We start from the raw sequence: 19,214 nt of genomic DNA, 5'->3' as shown, positions 1-19,214 counted from the left end.
ACTATATCTACTGTGCTATATAATGTTATAATGCTAATGGCCAAGACAGGAACCCTGATAACGATGATATATAGAAGTCAATAGAAATCTATGGAGTCAGGGCAGGCCATGAGGAAAATAAATCTCTGTCCAGCTGGCACAGTTTCAACAGAGCGGTTTACGGGGGAATCATCATTGGCGAGATGATAAATGACAAGGTTGATGGCATTTCACTTTCTGTCAGGCTGAAAATAACAGAATATTGAAGGGAATATCCGAGTGTTTTGAAAAGCCTCAAGAGGTTGATAGTTCAGCATTCATTTCATTATAGTAGGAAGCCACCAAGGAAACCTGATATTGTCCTTGATTGTAAAGTGAAAGAGGGATATTCACACAACATTCAGAGTAGAGGAAATATTATTACTGATTCTGGATGAAATGGCATAGAGGGGAACATTTAAATATAAACAAGGACAATATTGCAGCTACAATATTTTCTTACTTTCATTCAAAAGGTGCTGTAAGTGATTTTTTTTTAAATAAGTGTTAAAAGCTCTATAATTCAATAGTAATCATTGCTATGGAGTGTTTGTTCAGTAACAGGGGACTCACCCTCTCTACAGCTAGTTAGTAAACAGAAAATACATGTTCAGGTTGGCATACCAATTTGCTACAAATTTTGCAGAAGTGGAGTGTTTTTGTCATACTTGTTATCTTGTAATTTCAGCTTGTTCATTTTGCTTCAATCAGGGGGGGGGGACACAGAGTCCAAACCTTATCAGACTTTTGCTTTTTTTCTGCTGTGAAAACCATTTAATAACAGATGAGTTAATAGTTGCTGGATGCTACATTTCCATCTCTAACCCAACATGAAGACCACTGTACTGATTGTGATCGTCACATAGGCCCACATTTTTCTTTGTAGTTGTGCACCAGTGTATGAGGTCATTTGGGGATATAACATGTTTTGAATCTGATCATCTGTACATGATTAACCCATTAAGACCGGGAAAGCATCTCTGTGTCATTTTAGATTTCTTTGGCTATTCAAAAATAGCTCATAGCGCGGCACCGAGTGCCGCTCTATGAGCTTGTAGATCTGCTATTTTTGAAAAATTGTGAACATTTTGTGCAAATCTTTTGATGTATATATTTTTTAAGCGAACATTTGTAATTCAGGTGGGGTCCCTCAGGGAGGGGGGGTCCCTGGAACAAAATATTTTCAGAAGGGGGTCCGCGGGCAAATACATATCATTTCGGGTGGTCCTTGACATGAAAAAGTTTGAGAATCACTGATATTATAGCAACGTACGTTTTTTCAAAAAACTGTTAGGATTTAGGAGACATTTTGTAGAAGGTCTTAATGGTTCAACAGGCCTACCTTGCTCTTGCTGTTTGCTGGCTGATGCACTCTTCTGTCCCGGGGAGTAGAAGGCAGAGAGGACACTGAGGGAGCTGACTAGTTGACTCTGAATGGAGCTCATCTTGGACGGGCCTGGCTTTCCCGCTGGCTTCCCTGCTGGCTTCCCCGCTGCTGCTCCTCCTGCCGCCGCTGCTGATTTCCCAGCAGGCTTGGCTGAAGTTCCTTTCCCCGCCGACACTCCTTTTCCGACAGCCTGCTTCTGTGTGCCGAGACTCTCCTGCTGGCCGGACCCCTGCTGAGCTCCAGAACCACTACCCAGCTGTGCCCACTGTTCCCCCAGCAGGCCCGTTAACCTGGTTACAACCTGACCCAGAGCCGCAGGAGAAGTCGGAGACTCACTGGAGCCACTTGCTGATTCCCGACGGGCGGCTTGGGCTTCGCTTGAACCACGTCGTTGGGCACCTTCACTGGAGCCTCTGCGCAGAGACTGTGACTCGCCGGAATCCCTGCGCGAGGATTGTGATTCACCGGAACCTCTACGAGCGGGATGTGACTCACCAGAGCCTTTGCGGGTTCTGGTGAGGGACTGAGTTTCACCAGAGCCCTTGGAAGGGCCCTGAGACGGAGGCTGTGCCTCACTTGATGCCCGGCGGGCAGTCTGGGCCTTGATTACACCAGATCCACGGCGAGGCGTCTTGGAATCACCAGATGCCCTGCGTGGGGGTTGGACCTCTTTGGAGTCCGGCTGGGGGGCAGAGGGCTGGGCCTGGGGTTGGGATCGGTCTGGTTGTGGTTGGGTTTGAGAATCACTTGACCCTGAACACGTGTCCGGAGACACATCCTGTGCCTGAATCTGGGATTCTGACAGTGTCTGAACAATGCTACGTTCCCCAGGAGGCCCTTGAGGTGGAGCATGCGGTGACGTCTGAGGTTCAGACTGTTGAATTTGGGTCTCACTAGATCCCCTGCGAGGACGAGGAGGGTCTTCAGCTTGTAACTGAGATGGGGCCTGCTCCTGAGCCTGAGTATGCGTTGGCTTCTGGGGCTCAGGTGGCTGACATTGAGTTTCACTGGATCCCCTACGTGGACGTTGGGGTGGAGCCTGAAGCTGTGGCGGTGAAGGCTGGGGCTGGGACTGTGATTGAGGCTGCTCAGGTGTGGGCCTCCGGCCTCTCTGAGGTCTCACTGGAGCAACAGTCTTCATGACTGAAGTCTCAGATACTACCACCACAGCCTCAGTGACCAGAGTCTCTTTGGTCACAATGCTCATTGCCTCATTGTCTACAACTGTTGGTTGCTTCTCTGCATTCTCTGATGCAACTTGCGCAGTTTCAACTATTTCAACTGTTGACTGCTTCTCTGCATTTTCTGACGCAACTTGCACAGTTTCAACTATTTCAACTGTTGTCTGCTTTTCTATATTCTCTGATGCAACTTGCACAATTTCAGCTATTTCACCTGTTGGCTGCTTCTCTGTATTCTCTGGTGCCACTTGCGCAGTTTCAACTAATTCAACTGTTGACTGCTTCTCTGCATTCTCTGATGCAACTTGCACAGTTTCAGCTATTTCACCTGCTGACTGCTTCTCCTCATTCTCATAAGCAACTTTCACATTTTCAACAATTTGTGTCACAAAACACAACACCTTAGATTCCAAGTCTCCATTTTCCTCTGCTGCTGCCATGGTTCGGCTGTCATCTCCTTCTTCTTTGGACTCAATATCTGTACCTAAACTTCGATTGGATACACTTTCTGTAACAGTAACCGAAGGCTCCTTGTCAACTTCCACCATGGACACTGTGTCCCTGGCTAATTTATCTTCATCATCTCTTTCAATCGCATTCTCACCTCTAACTGAATGCCCCTCATCAACCTCTGCCACGGTCACAGTTTCACAGGCTACGTTATCTTTATCATCTCTTTCAATTGCATCCTCATCTCTCACTGCTTCACGCAACACAATAGCACTGTTCAATATGCTTTGACTGCCCTCACTTTCTGCAACTTGACTCTCCGCCTCCACATTTCTGACTGGATTGTTGTCCGGCCGCCTGTCTCTGTCTCTGTCTGTCTCTGTCTGCTGATCTGTCCTCAGTGCTGCCTCTGTCTCTGTCACCCTGTCCACAGTGTCAACCCTGTCTGTCTCTGTCCCCCGGTCTACACTTCTGGCTCTCGGCCTCATCGGATGATCCGTCGCCACTTCTCCCTCTGTCTCTGTCACCTGGTCAACCCTCTCTGCTACTGACGTCTCAGTCACCTGATCCTGAGTGTCAACTCTCTCCGTTTCTGTGCTCCGATCAACGCTGTTGGCTCTCGATCTTACTGGACCCACAGCAGCCTCTATCTCTGGTACCTCACCATGACTGTCAACACTTACGGCTTCTGCTCCTTGATCTACACTAACAACATTTTCACTGGACACACAAACTTTGATGCAAATCCTCTCTGTATCTGTTCCTTGATCAATCCTATTAGTAGACTCTGTCTCCGTCTCCTGGTTGGTGATATCCACTCTCTCTGTTTCTGTCCCTCTGTCCACACTCGCCCTCCTCGCTCTGCCGTCTCTCTCTGTCGTACACACCTCCACTCTCACTCCCTCGCTCAGCTGCAGTATCTTCACTTCTTTAAGCTTATTCTCTTCTATTTGATTGCTCAAAAGTGAGTTGGTTCTCTCCAAGTCTTGGCTTGCCTTGGTTAGGTTGGCCTCCAGTAGCGTTAACTTCTCCTGCAGGTGGTGGACGTTGGATAGATCCTTGTTGCAAGCTTCGGCTACTTTATGTGTTGCTGATTCCTGCACAGTTATGTCCTGTGATAGTTGCTCTAATCGACTACCTAACTTCTCTCTTTGGCGGTCTGATTCCTCTAATGGCTGTGTTTGCCTCTCATGTTCCTGTGCTGATTCATGTGTCTCCCTCTCTCTGTGCGACACACTGCTTTGTGCTACACTCTGTGTCTCCTTGCATATTGGCTGCTCCACTGACAGGGAGCCTAAAGCTCCGGCCCCTTGGGGCTGAGTGTGTGTTCCCTGTCCAGTGCTTGGAACTGGGCTAGAGGATAGGACAGAGGCCTTGGCCTGTGCCTGGAGTTGAACCAGCAGCTTTTCCCTTTCCTCTCTCAGTGAGCAAATCTGAGCCTTGAGTTGTGGGATAGTTCTGACCTGTTCTTCCAGCTCTCTAACCCGCTTCAGAGCCACCGTGATCTGCTGGTGGAGCCCTACGCGTTCCTGAGGCACAGAGCGTCTCTCTGTGATGTCCGGCGAGGCGCGGAACACATTCTCAGAAGAGCCATTCTCCGGTGTGCCCAGCACACGATCTGGACTACCAGTGTCAGAGCCTTTCCGATGCTGGGCAGTGACAGGCATACTGGAGGCTCGGAGCAAGTTCGGCCGATTCTGAAACCCCAGGAGATGCTGCTCCTGCCCCCGAGTCCCCATAACTGTTTCTTCCCTTGGCTTGGTCGAGGCATAGGTAGTCACCTGGCTTGATGTCCCTCTGCTGCTCTGGCTGGTTGTACCCCCATCGCTGGGCCTGAAGTCAAATATTTGTTGGACCTCTGTCACCCGGGACTTGGGCTTGGGTCCCAGGGTGGAAGTCCCAGACCAGACAGTGTCCTTTTCCTTGGGTGCAGGCCTGGGTCCATGCCCAGGGAGGCTGAAGTTCCTCGGCAGGGTGCTGAACTTGGGGCCCCTGACTCTGCGGTGGATGTGTACCCTTTTGATTGTGTTGCCTTTCTCAATGTCATCAACATATTTGAGGAAGTCCAGATCCAAGTGGAAGCCATAAGGGGTCTCAACTGAATAGGGTAGCTGCTTCCTCTGACCTCCCCCCTCACCGGTCTGGGACGGAAAGCCATTCGCTGTAAAAAACAAAACAAAAACATTACAATCAACCTGGGAGTGATACAACAAGTGTCTGATATCGATCTGATGCTAGAGGTGGGTACAAAATAAAATATCTCAATCAAAGCGAAGCATACTGTATCTACAACCATAAGGGCACAAGTTACACTGGTCTCAACAAGGACTTTGACATCCTTCCAATACCCATTGCCGTTGTCCTGAATTATTGGTTAACAAAGTATATATATTTTCTCAAGAGTTGAATTTGCTCTCTGTCTAAAGAAAATCTCTGAAATATACTAAATTGTGTTCCACATGTCTTGAATACATATGTTAAAATAATTACTTGACTGAAATTAGGCTACTTGATGTTGATCATTTAAAAAATTGTGATGCACTGTGTTCTAATGTTTCCCTTTGTTTACACCATCCTAAGCAAGGAAAAGTTTTGAACAGCCCATGGGAAGGCCATGATTTATACCATGTTTTGTATTTCTTGTCATATTTTTATTGCATGATGCAGTCCACACTGTGTCACACCTGTGAGGACGGCACATATAACCCCTCTGTGTCTCTTTGTCACACTACACCCTAAAGAAGGCGCAGGCCTACACAGGTTGTGGTATTTTAATGTACCTAGCCCATTCCATTAAAGACCTTTTATACTTTTCAAATGTCCCCTGAATACCTGGACTTGGACATAACTTTTCCTTTCTATTATTCCCTTCCATGAGCACAGGTGGTTTGAGGCATACCTGTAACTTTTTATACATTAATACTATTACACATAATAATCATTATCAACAGACTGTAAAAAACAACCCATCAGATTAACATTTGTACAGATTAAATGTAATTTTCAGGATAAAATAAAGTCAAAATCAATAAAAACAAGTTATATTTTCATAGCACAAGACGTAAATAATTTATGTGACAGTGAGCAAGAGTCAAATCTAAGGTTATTACTATTATAATTATGATTATTATTCATTTTATGCACAGACAGACTCTGTGGTTCACGCAGTGCTTCATTATGTAAAATCATATAACATACTGAGATGTAATTATCATGCAGTGATTGCACCAAAATATACTCATCGGTATGCAAAACCTTGTGCTGTGTCAACCTAGCTAGCACAGGAAGGCAGCCATTTAGGTAGGAAGCTTTGGCCAGATTTAGGGAAGAAATAGAAAGTTTGGTGTTTGACTCTTTGAGGTGTGCATACAGTATACAACTTTATCATAGTCGTATGAACAGCGAAAAGTAATCTTCCATAAGTTTTCAAAAATGTTCCTCACCATTTTTCTTGTCCATCATTGGTGGTGAAGTTCACAGTCATGGACTTGTGTTTGGTACAGTTTGAGCTGGCAGCCTGGAAAGAACAGAATTAGAGGCACAATTAGTGGACATTGAAGGGTAGCTAGGGATTTCAGCAGTTGGCAGCCTGGTAAGAGGATCATTTCATAAATTTGTATCTACATACTGGTAAAGCATACACAATGCAATAGCACCAGTCATACTGTAGCACTTGGTTCACCTGGCATTTTGCATAACCATAACAAGACGGGCTGAGAGGGACAGTGCTACACACTTGAGCTATGAATCAATATTCATCTCAGAGAGATCTCAAACCCCTCAGCCCATAGAAGATTGGTTTGGATATTGAGATGGTGGAGAAAAAATGTTTAACAAATGAGATAACTACCAAAAGCTGGAAAACACCCTAATAAGAATCAGCCAATGGTCTGTCTCAACATCTTATATCATTCAGTGGTTAATAGATTGATGTGTATACTGTAAATGCCCAGGTGAAAAAGGTATAGCCTTTGCAATCTCAGCTAGATTACTGGAATTTACAGAGACCCAGCACCAGCAAACATCAATAGCCGTGAAAATGCATCAACATCCTGTCCATTAACTTTTACCATTATATTCCATACAATTATATTCTAACAGAGCCGGAAACAGATCCCCAGAGACCCTTTAAAGTCACCACAGCACTGAACAGACCCACAGTTGCATGCAACTGACGGCAAAAACGTTCCATTTGGGTGCCATTTTGTGTCATTTGTTCCAGTTGGGAAGGCCAAGAAACCAGAGCCCCATGCCTTGGAATGAAAAACAATTCCATGCAGACAGCCCAAACTTTGAAAGGCATGTGATGCCAACACTAATAATATGCCCAGCCAGGCTACTCCTAGAGGCATTGCCTTCAATAAGCTTCACATTTGTTTTAAACCAATACTTTAGTACTTAGGGCTAAATATCGACTCTAATACTATTTAGCAAATGAGCACATTATTCATACAATTTACATGCAAATTTGTTTCAGCAGAGGAAAAAGCTGCCACATAGGAAGGCAGAGCAACTGAGTGCCTGAAGCATCAAGTTAATGAAAACTGCAGCACAAAATGTAACGGCGGTGCTTTGAGAGGTATTTATTGATCTTCTTTAAGGTATTTCATAGTGTGTAATACAACAAACACTAACTTGCAACACCACCTTTTTTTTTAGACCAGCATAGGAATGTTTAAAACTGCTGTTGTATCCTGAGAGGAAGCATTAAAATCTAACTGTACCTAATATATTTTGTTTCTCAAAATGGCCCACATACTGTATAGGCTACCATGCAAATGGTGAAAAGGGCCAAACAACGTCTGTACAGCTGTAGCCTCAGGCAGCTGTTGAAATTCAGCATGAGCCCCCACATCCAGACATTCTACAGCAGCACCATCCAGAAGAACATCTTGGTGAGCTGCATCACCACCTGGTATGGGAACTACTACACCGCCCTCGACCGCAGAGCGCTACGGCGGGTGGTGTGGACGGCCCAGCAGCACATTATTGGAGATGAGCTTCCCTCCCTCCAGGGAATATAGGCCTACACCCAGCGCTGCGTAGTAACAGATCATCCAAGACACCTTTTATTTTATTTCTTATGATTAAAACCAGGAAAAGACCATATCACAATATCATAATATCCAAAATCTCAGACGATATCTAGTCCCATATCACGACATCGATAATATTGCCCTGGCCTACCTGGTGTAAACGTGTGATGTGACAATAAAATGGAAGTTGACGTTGACTTATCATACTGCACGACACACTGCACATCTGTTTCCCTCCAGGGCATTAGTCTCACTATTACACTATTTATTATGATGCCATCACAGAAACATTTCTGCAACAGCAAAACCAAAATGCTAGCATCCTTTTAGGGAATATGAAAGCACTGATGCCATAAGAGACTGAAAATGCTGCTCTGATCGGAACAGAGGTGCTACATTATGCTATGTGACACAACACGCTAAAATCCTCGATTTAACTCTGAAAGTGTATAAATGGAGCCAACATTTGCATACTTTCAGAGTTACAAACTGATACATTTACGCTGAGGATTTTACTGTGTAGAAGAGACCAGTACAGTACTGTAGAAAGATCAGGCTGCCAGGCAGGTTGGTGTGTTGGGTGTTCCAATTCAGAATGTTACCCAGTTTAACCCCACGTTTAGCAAATGGCGGTACGCCACACTTGGTTACAGACTGGACAGATGTTGACTGATTACAGATGGCGACAGATGCATTAGGTAATTATCTTAATGTGCTCTAATGTTTTGGTGCACTACTAATGCACAATATTTAGTCAATACAGTTTGCAGATTGAGCTTTCGGTCCCTGCCAAAGTTTAAAATAGTGTGCTGTGCAGCATCAAACAGGGACATTATTGCAAGGCAAGCACTACGTCCGCTGGCTACATCATCAATCATAATGACAACCAGTCCACACAGGGATCTAATCAGCAGCTGTGACAACCTCTATTTGGCCCTTGTTCTGTCTTCAACAGAGTGAGCTTTAACAGTCAAAATAACTGGCAACCTAGAAGAGAAATGTTCCATCAATGCAGGCTCTCTGTATCTGTCTATGTTGTAAATGATCACACACGCGGAGTGACTGACAGTCGGACAGGCAAAGTACAGGATCCTATATCATGTGATTGCTACCATGGCAACCACTCTTGAATCTACTACTTTTGCTTCCTGTCCCAAGTGTGTAGAGAGCAGGGGCATCCCTGACTCATCCTAATGTTTAGTGCGACTTCAATCGGCTCGCTGTCCTTAAGGCTTAATTAGCCGATTCGCAAGCAGAAGAATGCCACTCCTAATTGCTAAGTAAAGAACGGACAGACCCTGTTGGCTATCATACATACAGTAGGCAGGCGACGAAAGTCTCTTTAATTAGATCCTTAGCAGAGAAAGAGAGAGAGAGAAAGAGAGAAGATAAATGAGAGAAAAAGCCAGAGGAAAGGAGAAAAATGAAGATGGAAGAGCAAGAGAAAGGGATGTAAGAGAAGGAAGGATGACGAGAGTGAAAAGAAAGCAAACGAGGGGAATGGAGGGAGATAGTATGACCTGAATGTAGAGACAGATGCCGATGCTGAAAAAATGAAAGGTCAGAAATATTCAGTGACTCTGTACAATTTAAAGAAGCTCCTCTAATGAGGAAGACCAACTGGGACCATGCTCCGATCTGTGTTCAGGAATTTTAAAGTCTCTCCTTTTCTAATTACGGTGGCTGCTAAACTTGTCATGACTAATGAGTTTCTCGATATGAATTTCTTAGAAATGTGCATGGTCTCTCTATATGATGACACTTAGTACTTAGTACTTAGTGTAGTAGCTTGTGTGTTTGTATGCATGCAGTATGCAGTATGCACATTGTATATTCATTCATACAGGGTTTGATGTACTGGGGGGATGGGGAAAAACATAATCTCCAGCCTGGTGGAGAGAAAAATAGCATCACATGCGCTGTGAGCTTGTAGAATGGCTATTTTCACTATTTGTTGTAAGAAGTATAGGGCTTAAGTGGTTAATTCTGAGTTTGGATACTGATGAATGTCGGCCACACATGGCTGCTATGGAGGGTAGAATTCATGATTCAGGAGACACTGGAGTTTATACAGATGCAAAGGAACCAAAATAAAAAGCATAAAACAGCGGCCTTCAACTGCTTACAGAACAACAGCATATCAACAAGGCAGAGGCCTGCCAACACCTGCCATATTTTCAGCCAACTCCCTCCCCACACTGTCGGGAAATCCCAGTGGGGCCTACCATTTCCTTCGCCTGGGCAGTTCCAATGTTAATCTATTTATTCAATCAAATGTGATTTTCTCGTCTTGATTAATAAATAAGGTGATAAACAAATTATCACCAGACATTCATCGTCGCCCAAGGTTACCCAACCTAGGGCACGCATATCTGATAATCTCTATATATTTTGTGTCAAGTAAATCTTCATTGCGCTGTGCCAAGTTAGAGGTGATGAAATAATAGCATAGTAGTAATGGTACTGATGCTGTCCAATCTATGTTGAATTACAATGATAATGACTATGATCTGAAAGCTTCTGAACATTATGGTAATGCAAATTGATAGGACTGGCTTGAGTGTATAATGGACTAAAATGGAACGTGTACTGTAGGTGTGTGTGTGTGTGTGTGTGTGTGTGTGTGTGTGTGTGTGTGTGTGTGTGTGTGTGTGTGTGTGTGTGTGTGTGTGTGTGTGTGTGTGTGTGTGTGTGTGTGTGTGTGTGTGTGTGTCACATTAGTGCCTTTCCCATCTCTATGTACAGCACACAACACCCTTCTCACACATTCTCATAACGCCTCAAGGACATACGTCGATCTCCTAACACCAATCCAATAAGTGTGACAGCTGCTGGAAAGGTGATGACATATATTATGTGAAGCCCGGAAGACTCTGGTATAATGGGAATGCACTAAACATGCTGGTACAGTACATGTACTGACTGCCAGGCCTTTGCATATGCCATCACTGTCCTGCAGAAACCTCTACTACAGTACCAGTCTACTTTTAGTTATAACATTGTCTTGTATCACCCCCCCCCCCCTTTTTTTTTTACCTTAATTGAGAGCTCACGTAGTCTCTCATGTGGAAATTGTTTCATGGCCCTAGGACCAAGCCAAACAAATTATAATGCATTGTAAAATGCTAAATAAAGAAAATGTCAATGGAAACATTCATGCATTTTGGAGATGTGAGATTTTTTTGATTTCTGCTTGAACGGATATAGTGAATTAATGTGAAAGCCAATCATTTGAAATCAGTGATGGGATGATCTGAGGCTGAGCCCTGAAAACCTTAGATCTAAGAACTACATGGTGCACTCTATTCTGTCCCTCTTCTCTCTGAAAAGAAAAATCTATACATTCATGTGATTGCATGAAATACAAATCAAAAGTAAAATGCCACTCAGGGTCTCTCTTGTATTTGTAGAAAAATCATCTTCTCATCTACAGAGTAAACTGAGCTCAAAGCCAGCTGTCATCGGTCCAGACTGCTGCATATCCCTAGTATCATACACGCTCCAGCTTCCCGCTTTACAATGGACTTCAACTGAGGTAAACAATAAAATAAAAAAGGCTGGTGTCTGATCAAAATACAATAATCAAACATCAGTTGATTTTGCCATGGTTTGATTTTTGGCATATAGGTGGTGAAATAGTTAATCTATAGATGGTGAAATAGTTAATCAAAACTGAGTGAGGATGAAATTCTGTGCAGAGATTGCTTTAGCCAGCCACATAGGACACTCACGTGTGCTTTAGGCGTGTCAGCCGTTCACTTCCATTATATGGGAGAAAACAGGCGTTGTGGCGCATTGACGGCTTTGAAAGTGCATTAACCCATTAAATCTGGGAACGCATCTGTGTCATTTTAGATGTCTTTGGCTATTCAAAAATAGCAGCTATACAAGCTCTTTTTTTTTCTTAGATTTTTATCCCACGATTTTGTAACCCATTTTTTCACCCAGTGCCAATTGTCTAAGTAATCCTGGGCACTACACTCCCTCTGCCATCCTAGGGAGAGCCTAGAGCCGACCTCATGCCTCCTTCAATGCATGAGAGCTAGCAAGCTGCTTCTTATTACCTGACAGGGGGACCGGGGGAGGTTCCCTGGTTAGATGTAGCGCGTGGAAGGAACATGTTATTCCAACCAGTTCCTTTCCCCTCCATCACGCACCCAGGCTGACCAGGGGGAGGCAGTATAGAGACCAGGATTACTGCATGTTTTTGTGAGGGTACCTACTCTAGGGGACACGGGGAGAACATGCTACTGTGTGGAGAACACTCCACACAGTAGATCTGCAATTTTTTGAAAAATCGTTCAAATTTGTGCAAATCTTTGAATATATATATGTATTTTTTGTAAATCTTTACTCCTGGGGGGGTCCCTGGAACAAAATATTTTGAGATGGGGGTCCGCGGCCAAATACATATCATTTTGGGTGGTCCTTGAAAAAGTTTGAACAACACTGATATAGCAACATACGTTTTTCAGAAACCATTTAGGATTTAGAAGACATTTGTAGATGCGTTCCCGGATTGAATGGGTTAAGTCTGACGGTTTTGAAGCGTCTAGTTCAACATTGGTGAACCTTGACCGGACACCAACCAATAGTACAGAAGTGCCATGCATTGACCTCACTTGGCAACATTTTGCTTCTAGTTATCATTCAGTGAGCCAACACTCCAACGCAAGTCAAACAAACTACACACAGGAAAACCCTCATACCGGCACCATGCACTACCCGCAAGATAACATGGGAAATGTTGAAATGGATTCATCTGGCTTGTGTTTCAGATGCATTGGACTGAAGCACATGTGAGTCCAGCCATTATAAGTTATGCTCCAACCTGGTAAATTATTTTAATGTTGCTTTGTAGGGTAATTGTTTACATGGTATCTTTGGCAAATATTTGTTCATTGTCGTGCATTATGTTACTATATGCCTACCTAAAGTAGGTACTGTAGTCGAGAGTACACTTTCAGTGGGCAGTTCTTCCCCACTGACTTAATTCCAAATAGAAATAGTAGTATGTGAAAAGCACTCATCAACCGCATTTCAGATGGATATCTGGATTTGAAATGAAACTCTTCAGAAGCCTACCGACCCAGCCGACCAAGGGCGGGAAGCGTTAATTGAAAGTCATGGGTCATTACACTACAGTGGAGATTGAATTAGACGAATACATTGACATAGAGCAGGCTTCGACAGCGGACAGGGCAACAGGAAATAAGATTGGAATGAGGGACCGAGAGTCAGCAGATGGTCGAGGGAGAGAGAGAGAGAGAGAGAGAGAGAGAGAGAGAGAGAGAGAGAGAGAGAGAGAGAGAGAGAGAGAGAGAGAGAGAAAGAGGCAGAGATGGGAGTGGCAGCTGCACATGTTCGTATCTCACAAGCTCAGAGAGATGGAGGTTATATTTCCCTTTCTCTTTCACTTCAGTTCTCCTTCAGTCATTTGAATTCCTAAATTTCTCGCTCTTTTTAGAACTTGAACCCCGGTGTCCTTATTCTGGGGGCGAACATTCATCAAAGATAGCAGCTGCTATTTTCGCCGAAGCAATTTGGTGAAGAGGGAAATAGTAAGTATATAGCGGTAGTAAAGGAAGTATATAGTGGTAGTATCTATAGTGGTACTACAGTGGTAGTAGCAGACCTAGTATAGAGCCCCTGGAGGACCCCTGTTAACTAAGTATAGTGGTTAAAAACATGTGAAGGTGCTGGAGTCGCGCACGCACGCACGCACGCACGCACGCACGCACGCACGCACGCACGCACGCACACACACACACACACACACACACACACACACACACACACACACACACACACACACACACACACACACACACACACACACACACACACACACACACACACACACACACACACACACACACACTCTTACGTACCTGACTGACAAACACAGTGTGCAGATGCACCTCATTCATCAGCCATGTGAAAGCAGCGGTGGGGAACAGCTAACAGCAGCAAAAAGACAAGCCAACAACAACAACTGTTTGCGAGAAATGATTAGTTTTTTTCCTCCAGGGTTCCAGCTGCAGCTCTTCAGAGCAGCGAGTCCTTATCACGAGCCCCGATATGGGTAACAGCAGCTATCTCTGTTTACCTCTGCGCTAGTCTGAGAACGTGAACAGTGTTGTCCAGCTTCAACACACAAACACTCAAACTCATGCACTGAGACAGCACACTTAGGTTTAATGCTGCCATCCGTGATAACATGGTTTCAATGGAGTGTAAGGGTGCAAAAGTTAATCAAACTGATTTAGTAAAATAATCTATTAATAATCTATCCCTATTTTGGAGATGCTATTTTGGGCATCGAAGTACTGTACTGTACTCTAATGCAAAAATATTTGAAAAAGGCAGATCTACAAACTGTTGCTAATTTCACTTTTTTATTTATTGTTTTGAAACTTTTCACCCACAATGACATGCCCAAATGGTTTTATTTTTATTTCATTATCGATATGTTTTTATGATAGGTTAAATCGATAAGTTCGATTGACTGTTGCACCCCTACAAAAAAAACAACAGGATGCGATTGTGTTGTCCCCCAAGTTGACCGTTGAGAAATGGTTCTCTTATGCAGTATGTTGGTGATTATCTCATTGCCTGTGTGCTCTGCAGGGGTGAGATTGTGATGGCTGAATCTCATGGTCATCTCAGTGTCAGTCTGTCAGACTGCACCCTTCTGGGGCCAATTTGTTCTTGACCTGCATCCAATGCATCTCATTTCGGTCTCATTTCAGCGTGTTGTCCGCTCTCTAATCCAATCCAGTCCTGTGTGCTAGTGCAATCTGCAATCTGTGCAATGTGTTGTGCAGGGGTCAGAATGTTCCCCAATGCACACAACATCTGCCTCTGAACCCCAGAGAGATCATGAACAAGGGAACTTCTGTCTGTGACAGTGTCACCGTGCGGCAGCACTACATTCAGCTACTGTTAACTCCTGTCAGCGGGGTTGACTGAACACAGCACTGACAAGGCACAGAACTAATTGTCAACATTACGTTATGAGACAGTTCAAACTATCCTATTTCTGTGAGGAACTTCAGATTTGTTCATTTGTTCGTAAAAGGGAGCATCATTGAGGGTGTGTATGCAACATGTCATGAACACACATCAGCAGATGATCTACAAGCTCACAACGACAACGCACAGCGATGCATTGTGACGTTGTAGATTTGCTTCAATATTTTCCCGGAATGTTCGCCCCCAGAATAGAGACAGTAGGATTCATGTGCTTAACAGTGGCTTATTTGAAAGGGTGCAACAGTTAATCGAATTAAACAAAACAACGATAATCCATTTAAAAAAATGTATATATAGATGTGGGGGATTTTTTAAATTGAATTGAAGTAGCGAAAATAGTCGATCTACAAGCTCACCACGCGTCGTGATGTGACGCGTCGTGGACTTGTTGTTGTGCGACAAAGTATAAAATAGAGATAGTCAATTAGTCAATTATAAAAAATCTATTATAAAAAACGTGCTTCGTAATCAAGAAGGCAAGAACCCAAGAAAAGTGGAAGATGTTGGGGGAAGGTTCTGTCTGTGTGACTAAATCTATTGTGACTGCTTTAACCTACATTTTGTGTTCCGTGTGGCTGCATAATTGAAATCCACCCTCATTGCAGAGTATACAACAGAGACCTCACTTTTACAAAGAAAAGCAATAAAACAAAGAGTGAAAAAAGCCTAAAAGATCCCTCTTAAAGGCACACGTTGACAATTTTGAACCTAAATCCCACTGTTCTGTTGTGAGAGATAATATATAAGATGGTAAGAAATACTATTTGTATTTATGGCGCGAAATGTGGAAGTGTACGGCTGTACGCCTGTGTTTCGTGTTATCAGGCGTACACATCACATTGACGCGTTTGGTGCAGACTTGCGCATTTTGTGGGAGAAATATACAGAAAACATAGGGTATTTCCCCTCCACACACTAAATACACTGCTCAAAAAAATAAAGGGAACACTTTGATCCCTTAATTCTTTTGATTTTTTTCATGAACTGTGTACATAATGCTAACGAAAACTCCTCAAAAGAATTAAGGGATCAAAGTGTTCCCTTTATTTTTTTGAGCAGTTTACATTGATCTCCTCACACCAGAACAATGGTATTTATGTTCAAAATCAGCAGTGTCCCTTTAAATCAATCATTTATAGTCAGATTTTACATTCTTTAGGCCTATGTTTCAAGACAGAGGTTTTGTGCAGCCATAGTGCTGGGAAACAATGTTTTAAAATGTGCAAACTTCACACTGAGCTCAACTACTATAAATACTGGCCTGGCTATAAATATGAACCACTCCAGTCCTTCCTGAACCTCTACTGTACTGTACTGTACTGTACATACTGAAAGGGAAAGAATAAAATGCTCTCATTGTGATGCTGTGATGATGAGGATTCAATTCACTGAACATAAGTAACTGTATTACTGACACCAATTCAACAGTCGCCCATTTACATTGTCTTGAAATGTTGATAAAGAGGCAAAGTGATGAACAGAAAGGCAAGTGAAAGTATGGAACTAGCACATGTACTGTATGTATGACTCCTTGTTCAGACTGGCAGCCAAAATCCAGCCCAAATCTAATCAAATTTAGATTGGTTTGATACAGTCTGAAGAAGGCTAAGGAATGTGCACTGCTTCCTAACTGCACTGTACTGTACTGTACTGTACTGTACTGTACTGTATGTTTTGGATTGCATTGTTCAATAATTGTTGATATATGCCGTCCCTCTCAAATAAACAAAAGCAATGTAATGTGATTCAAATGATCAAATCTAAAAAAATCTAAAAAAATAAATAAACAGCTTCCATGTGTTTTTTGCTGTTCAGACTTGATAAAAACCAATTAGATTCCAATCAGGATAGGCCAAAAATCTGATTTGGGGTGCCAGTGGAAAAAGTCTTATTAAAAGAATAAAATTAAAATAAAATCAATGCACTCACAATCCCCATAAGACACTTTGGATCAAGGAACTCACCATGATTACCATGTAATGATTATTACATTACAAAGTGTACATGATTTGGATGGATGCCATCAACAGGGATAAACCATATCCCTGCCGGTGCTAAATATTAATGACCGGGAGATATCAAAAGTTTTGGATTTCCCCATCCTGCTCAGCAAATCAAACCCTCACACTCTGCCTACTATATACCACGTCATCCTCCCAGGGACAGATAACCTTTATGCCGCAAACATCGTGCCCACATCTCTTTTCTTATCTCTCCATTCTTGCATCTCACACCATACCAAGAAGAAAAACGCCTTGCTATTTGGACGGGCATGCTGCTTTGTGGCCTAGTGGCATTTTCAACATTAGGAGCAGCCGTCTGCTTTCATTAGCGATAAGGGAACAACAACACGCCATCTATTATTCATTCAGGTCCACACAGTCTGCCAGTTGTAGCTGATGTGGATGATGTAGCATGGCTAAGGGTTAGCGTGGCAAGCCGGCTGTCCCTCCCTGTGGCGCTAGAAAAATAGGCATTAAAGGTAGGGTATGTGATATTTTGTGGTTAAAACAAAGGTTAAAGCACTATATTATGATAGTAATCATTGCTATAGAGCAGTGGTTTTCAACCAGTGGTCCGGGGACCACCAGTGGTCTTTGAGGGGGTTCCAGGTGGTCCACAGCTAAATTATGGAGAGTTGGTAACCAAATGGACCCTAATAGGTCTTTAACTCTTGAAAGTGTAAAATGAAACGGGTCCATTTGGTTTCATTTTACACTCTCAAGAGTTAAATTATTGTTAAACATCTGCATTACTTAATTAAAGAATTGTTATTTTGATTAACGTTTGCCTCTCATCTCTCCTATGGTACCAACATCGATACAGCATGGAATTGTGGACAAAATCGTATCCAAAGATAACAATATTTTAAGTCTTGGGTCTGAGAGACTCATCAAATGGTGGTCGGTGGCTCAAATGCCTAATAAATAATGGACCTTGATATGAAAAAGGTTGAAAACCACTGCGAGTGAGAGAAGCACATCACTTACGTCACTTATGGTGTGCATTATGTATTACTAGAAGCTCGCCCCCGCTACGCGGGGGCTCGCGTCTAGCCCGCGGCCACGCCCACGTTGCGCCCGCGGCCACTTGGCAACTCATATAAGTGGCGTAGCGTCATGAGGGTCAGTGGGGCCGTGGCTCGGTCAGTGAAGACCCTGTAGTGCGGATGATATGTGGCATAGAGGGGCAGATTGTAAATCCCCAGAGGAAACATCCGTGGGCTACCATTGGTTCAGCGATGTGTGCGGTCGCCCTGCGGCCCCTCCTCCTCCACCAATGTGCAGTATTGAGAGCCTTGACGTCAAAACAATTGGAGCGATGGGCACTGCACTGTGGTTGGTTAGGGTACACCTAGGGCCCAGGTAGAACCCAGTTAAAGCCTGCATGGGCAAACCCAGTTAGGACCCGCCTTGGTCCCACATAAACATGGCTAGTTGGGGCCCACCTAAGGGCCAGGTAGAAGCTACTTATAGCCTGCATGGGCATCGCAGTTGGGACTGAAGTGGATGCCGCTGACATTGCTGACATGGGGTCCATATGGTTTAGCCCACCTTGAAACCATATGGGAACTACGCTGGCATGCTGGCTGTAATGCAAACGCTGCATCATACCTGCAGTGTGTAGTTTGATGTTGTGTGTGTAGCAGATATACCTGCAGTGTGTAGATCAATGTCCATATGAAAGTCAATGCCCAGCAGTGTTTTTTTTCCCCAGCAGAGTTTCTAGTGTCTCTGTGTCTCTCTGGAAGAGGTTGCACATGAACTCTGCAGCCGCACTGAGGCGCTCCAACACAAACACTCTGACATTAAGCTGCTTCACACAACAAACATCAGCACCACGCTGCTGTTTGTCCAAAAGACACAATATCTCCTCTCCCACCGACGTCATGTGTTCATTTATCGACAGCCGTACAGACTCCTTTTGACACATTTTACCTCGTTTATCCAGCTCTCACTGACTCTCCACATCGGGCTGTTATTTTGCTGCGATCAAGTCAACGATGTGAGAGATTAGCTATCACAGACGGACGGACAGGGGGTGAAACATAGTCTTGCGCCATGCCTTTCGGCCTGGCGGAGACAATAAAAAAACGAAAGTAAAGGA

The 19,214-nt window shown here is 43.8% G+C and overlaps 1 protein-coding gene across 2 annotated transcripts in view; it reads right to left on the bottom strand.

Moving 5' to 3' along the window:
• The window catches only part of kank4 (KN motif and ankyrin repeat domains 4), a 90,660-nt gene that overhangs the window by 16,710 nt on the left and 54,736 nt on the right, over positions 1-19,214 (bottom strand). For both annotated transcript variants that reach the window (XM_084067612.1, XM_084067613.1), the window contains 2 exons: positions 6,480-6,553; positions 1,361-5,197 (listed from right to left, as the gene is read on the bottom strand). In XM_084067612.1, coding sequence (XP_083923738.1) covers positions 1,361-5,197; positions 6,480-6,498 — 3,856 coding nt within the window. In that variant the 5' untranslated portion in view covers positions 6,499-6,553. The remainder of the gene's footprint in view (positions 1-1,360; positions 5,198-6,479; positions 6,554-19,214) is intronic.

The sequence above is a fragment of the Gymnoscopelus microlampas genome (assembly GCF_963454915.1).
Source record: "Gymnoscopelus microlampas genome assembly, chromosome: 9".
Taxonomy (NCBI): Eukaryota; Metazoa; Chordata; class Actinopteri; order Myctophiformes; family Myctophidae; genus Gymnoscopelus; species Gymnoscopelus microlampas.
The sequence above is the reverse complement of the archived record's forward strand: the minus strand, read 5'-3'. Positions and strand labels throughout refer to the sequence as shown.